Source organism: Dasypus novemcinctus, chromosome 24 (genome assembly GCF_030445035.2).
Source record: "Dasypus novemcinctus isolate mDasNov1 chromosome 24, mDasNov1.1.hap2, whole genome shotgun sequence".
Lineage (NCBI taxonomy): Eukaryota > Metazoa > Chordata > Mammalia > Cingulata > Dasypodidae > Dasypus > Dasypus novemcinctus.
Genome location: NC_080696.1, coordinates 1,280,987 through 1,283,949, shown reverse-complemented (window position 1 = coordinate 1,283,949; position 2,963 = coordinate 1,280,987). Strand labels below are relative to the sequence as shown.

General features: G+C 58.1%; 1 protein-coding gene across 1 annotated transcript; it reads left to right on the top strand.

Annotated features, from left to right (window-relative positions):
• Nucleotides 1–553: 553 nt before the first annotated feature.
• On the top strand, nucleotides 554–2,474 carry LOC139437573 (uncharacterized). The gene is made up of 2 exons (XM_071211841.1): nucleotides 554–558; nucleotides 1,550–2,474. The coding sequence occupies exons 1-2, from the start codon at nucleotides 554–556 to the stop codon at nucleotides 2,472–2,474; spliced, it is 930 nt and encodes a 309-aa protein (XP_071067942.1).
• Nucleotides 2,475–2,963: the final 489 nt, after the last annotated feature.

Here is a 2,963-nt window from a genome sequence, read left to right as displayed (position 1 = left end):
CTTGAGGCAGGCCCATTAGGGTTTGTCTTGTCTGGAGTGTGCTGCACTTCCTGGACGTGTATGTCCATGTCCCTCAAGAGTTGGGAAGTGCTCAGACCTCATTGCCTTCAGCGCTCCATGTGCCCCCTTCTCCCTCTGGGAGGCCTATAATGCGCATGTTTGTGTGTTTCATGTTGTCATTCAATTCCCTAAGTCCCTGCTGGATTTTTTCCATCTTTTAATCTATCCATTTTACTATCTGAGTGATTTCAATTGTTCTAACTTTGATGTCACTAATTCTTTCCTCTGCTTTTTCAAATCTGCTATTATGTGATTTCAGTATATTTTTAGTTTCCTGCATTTCACGGCCATCAGATCTGTTATCTTTTTATGAATATTTATGATTTCTTCTATATGCTCCATCAGTGTCTTCTTAATATCCTTTATCTCTTCCTTCACTTCATTAAGTTGGTTCAAGATTTTTGTTTTCCCATCCTTGATTAGTTGTTCCATGTTCTGCATCTCCGTGTTTTAGTTGTTCATTAGACTGGGCTATGTCTTCCTGTTTCTTAGTATGGCGTATAATGTTTTACTGGTGTCTAGGCATCTGTTTATCTTGGCTTATTCAGCTGGTTAGCTTCTCTTCCTAATCTACAGTTTTATTTCATTTTATTTTGCATTAAGGGTCCTCTTTGACACATGGCACCACTTGTTCTATATTCTTGTAGTTGTCCATGTTCCCCTGAAAAAATATTAAGACCATAGAAAAGGTAAGAAAGAAGAAAGAAAAAAAAATTATAATAAGGAAATGTAGGAAAAGAACCATAAAAGAACTAGGGAAAAAAAAGTAATAAGAGGGAAAAATCATAAAAAATAAAAAGGGAAAAGAATTAAAAAAGTGGAATAAAAAATGAAACAAGAAAAAATAAAACTAAAGACCAGAAAGATGAGAAGGGAAGAAAGAAAATGAAGACCAAACAAGAGAAGGTGGAATGAAAGGAAAGCAATGGAAGAGGGAAAAATGAAAGAATGAAAGTAAAAAACAAATGAGAAAAAGGGGGAAAAACCCAGGAAAAACAGGTTTCCCTCTTAGGCCACTGCAGGTATCTCAGGCTGCCAGTGCTCACCACTAATCAGCCTGCAGCCCGCCCTCCATAGCTAAGGTACCTGATTTTAGAGAATAAGATAAAGAATAAAAAAATATAAATACAGAGTAACAAATCAGAAAACCTAAAAAACCCTCAGCCTGTAGGCTCCCTGTCATAAGGTGCTGGCCTGTGCCTGCCGACCCCTGGACGGGCTCTGGACCTTTTCTTCAAGCTGGCTGGACTAACCCTGAGGCCAGTGGGCTTTTCTTTTCTTCTGGAGGGTCCCAGGGGCCCTCGTGTAAGTGAGGCGGGAGCCCGCCCGAGCCGCCCCCACCACTGTCAGGCAGGCTCCCGAAGGCTTTGGGCCTCTGCCCCTTCCTCGGGCCGCTGGACGGGGACTGTCGGCGGCTGCCTCTCGCCAGCTTCCTTCCCTCCAGGCCGTGAGGCGCCTGGCGCCCACCCACGGCGGGGCGTGGCTCCAGGGCGGTGGTGTCCCAGCTGCCCCGGCAGCTCCCGTCCCTCGCGCCGGCGAGGCCCCCTCTGCTCGCGCTGCTCCCCGCCCTGCACCTGCGCGCCCTGCTCCCGCGGCTCCACGGGCGGCCGGCTCAGCCGGGGACCCTCCTCCTCCCAGGGCCCGGGGCTTCTCCTGCGGCCACGCGAGGGGCTGTGCCAGGCCCAGCCGCAGGCGCGCGGCCTCCTGACTCCGCCCCGTCCCGCCCGACGCCCAGCAGCCCCGCCCGACGCCCAGCAGCTCCGCCCGACGCCCAGCAGCTCCCGCTGAATGCCCAGCAGCTCCCCCTGGATGTCGAGCAGCTCCCGCCCGACGCCCAGCAGCTCCGCCCGATGCCCAGCAGCTCCCGCCCGACGCCCAGCAGCTCCGCCCGACGCCCAGCAGCCCCGCCCGACGTCCAGCAGCTCCGCCCGACGCCCAGCAGCTCCCGCTGGATGCCCAGCAGCTCCCCCTGGATGTCGAGCAGCTCCCGCCCGACGCCCAGCAGCTCCGCCCGACGCCCAGCAGCCCCGCCCGACGTCCAGCAGCTCCCGCCCGACGCCCAGCAGCCCCCGCCCGACGCCCAGCAGCTCCCGCCCGGGTGCCGAGCAGCCCCGCCCGACGTCCAGCAGCTCCCGCCCGACGCCCAGCAGCCCCCGCCCGACGCCCAGCAGCTCCCGCCTGACGCCCAGCAGCTCCCGCCCGGGTGCCGAGCAGCCCCGCCCGACGCCCAGCAGCTCCCGCCGGATGCCCAGCAGCTCCCGCCCGACGCCCAGCAGCCCCGCCCGATGCCCAGCAGCTCCGCCCGACGCAGAGCAGCTCCCGCCCGTGTGCTGGATTCCGAGCGGCCCCTCCCCGCACCAGGGAAGCCTTCCCTGCTCCGGGCCCTGACCTGCGGGACCCCAGCAGCCGCTTGACCTCGGTTTCCCATCTCTGAATGGGGACGACGGTGTGGGCTCCCTGGACAGCGCCCTGGGGCGGATCTCCGCACGGGCAGTGCGTCCTGAACGTCCAGCTCTTCCCTAAAGCGACGGCCTTTGTGTGCTGGGGTCTCTCATGCCCCCTCGTGCCACACGTCAGCGAAGCCCTGGAGCCCCGGGCTGAGCGCCTGCTGCTCGGGGTGCGGCGCTAACTGCGCCTTCCTCTCGGGGACCCTTCCCCACCAGCCCGGCGGTGACTCAGCCGAGCACAGGCCAGCCCTGCGGGAGGCAGCCCCAGCAGCGCAGGTGCAGAACCCCAGAAATCTGCTGGCTGTTGTAAGGGTATTGATGTGGGGTGGACGCTTACGGCTCCCAGGCCATAACGCACGAGCTACTGCCTCACCAAAGTCCGTTGGGGCAGGATGGCGCCACGTCTGCAGGGCTCAGGCTTCCCGGCTCCTCTCTTCCCGGGATTGCGTCTCTCTG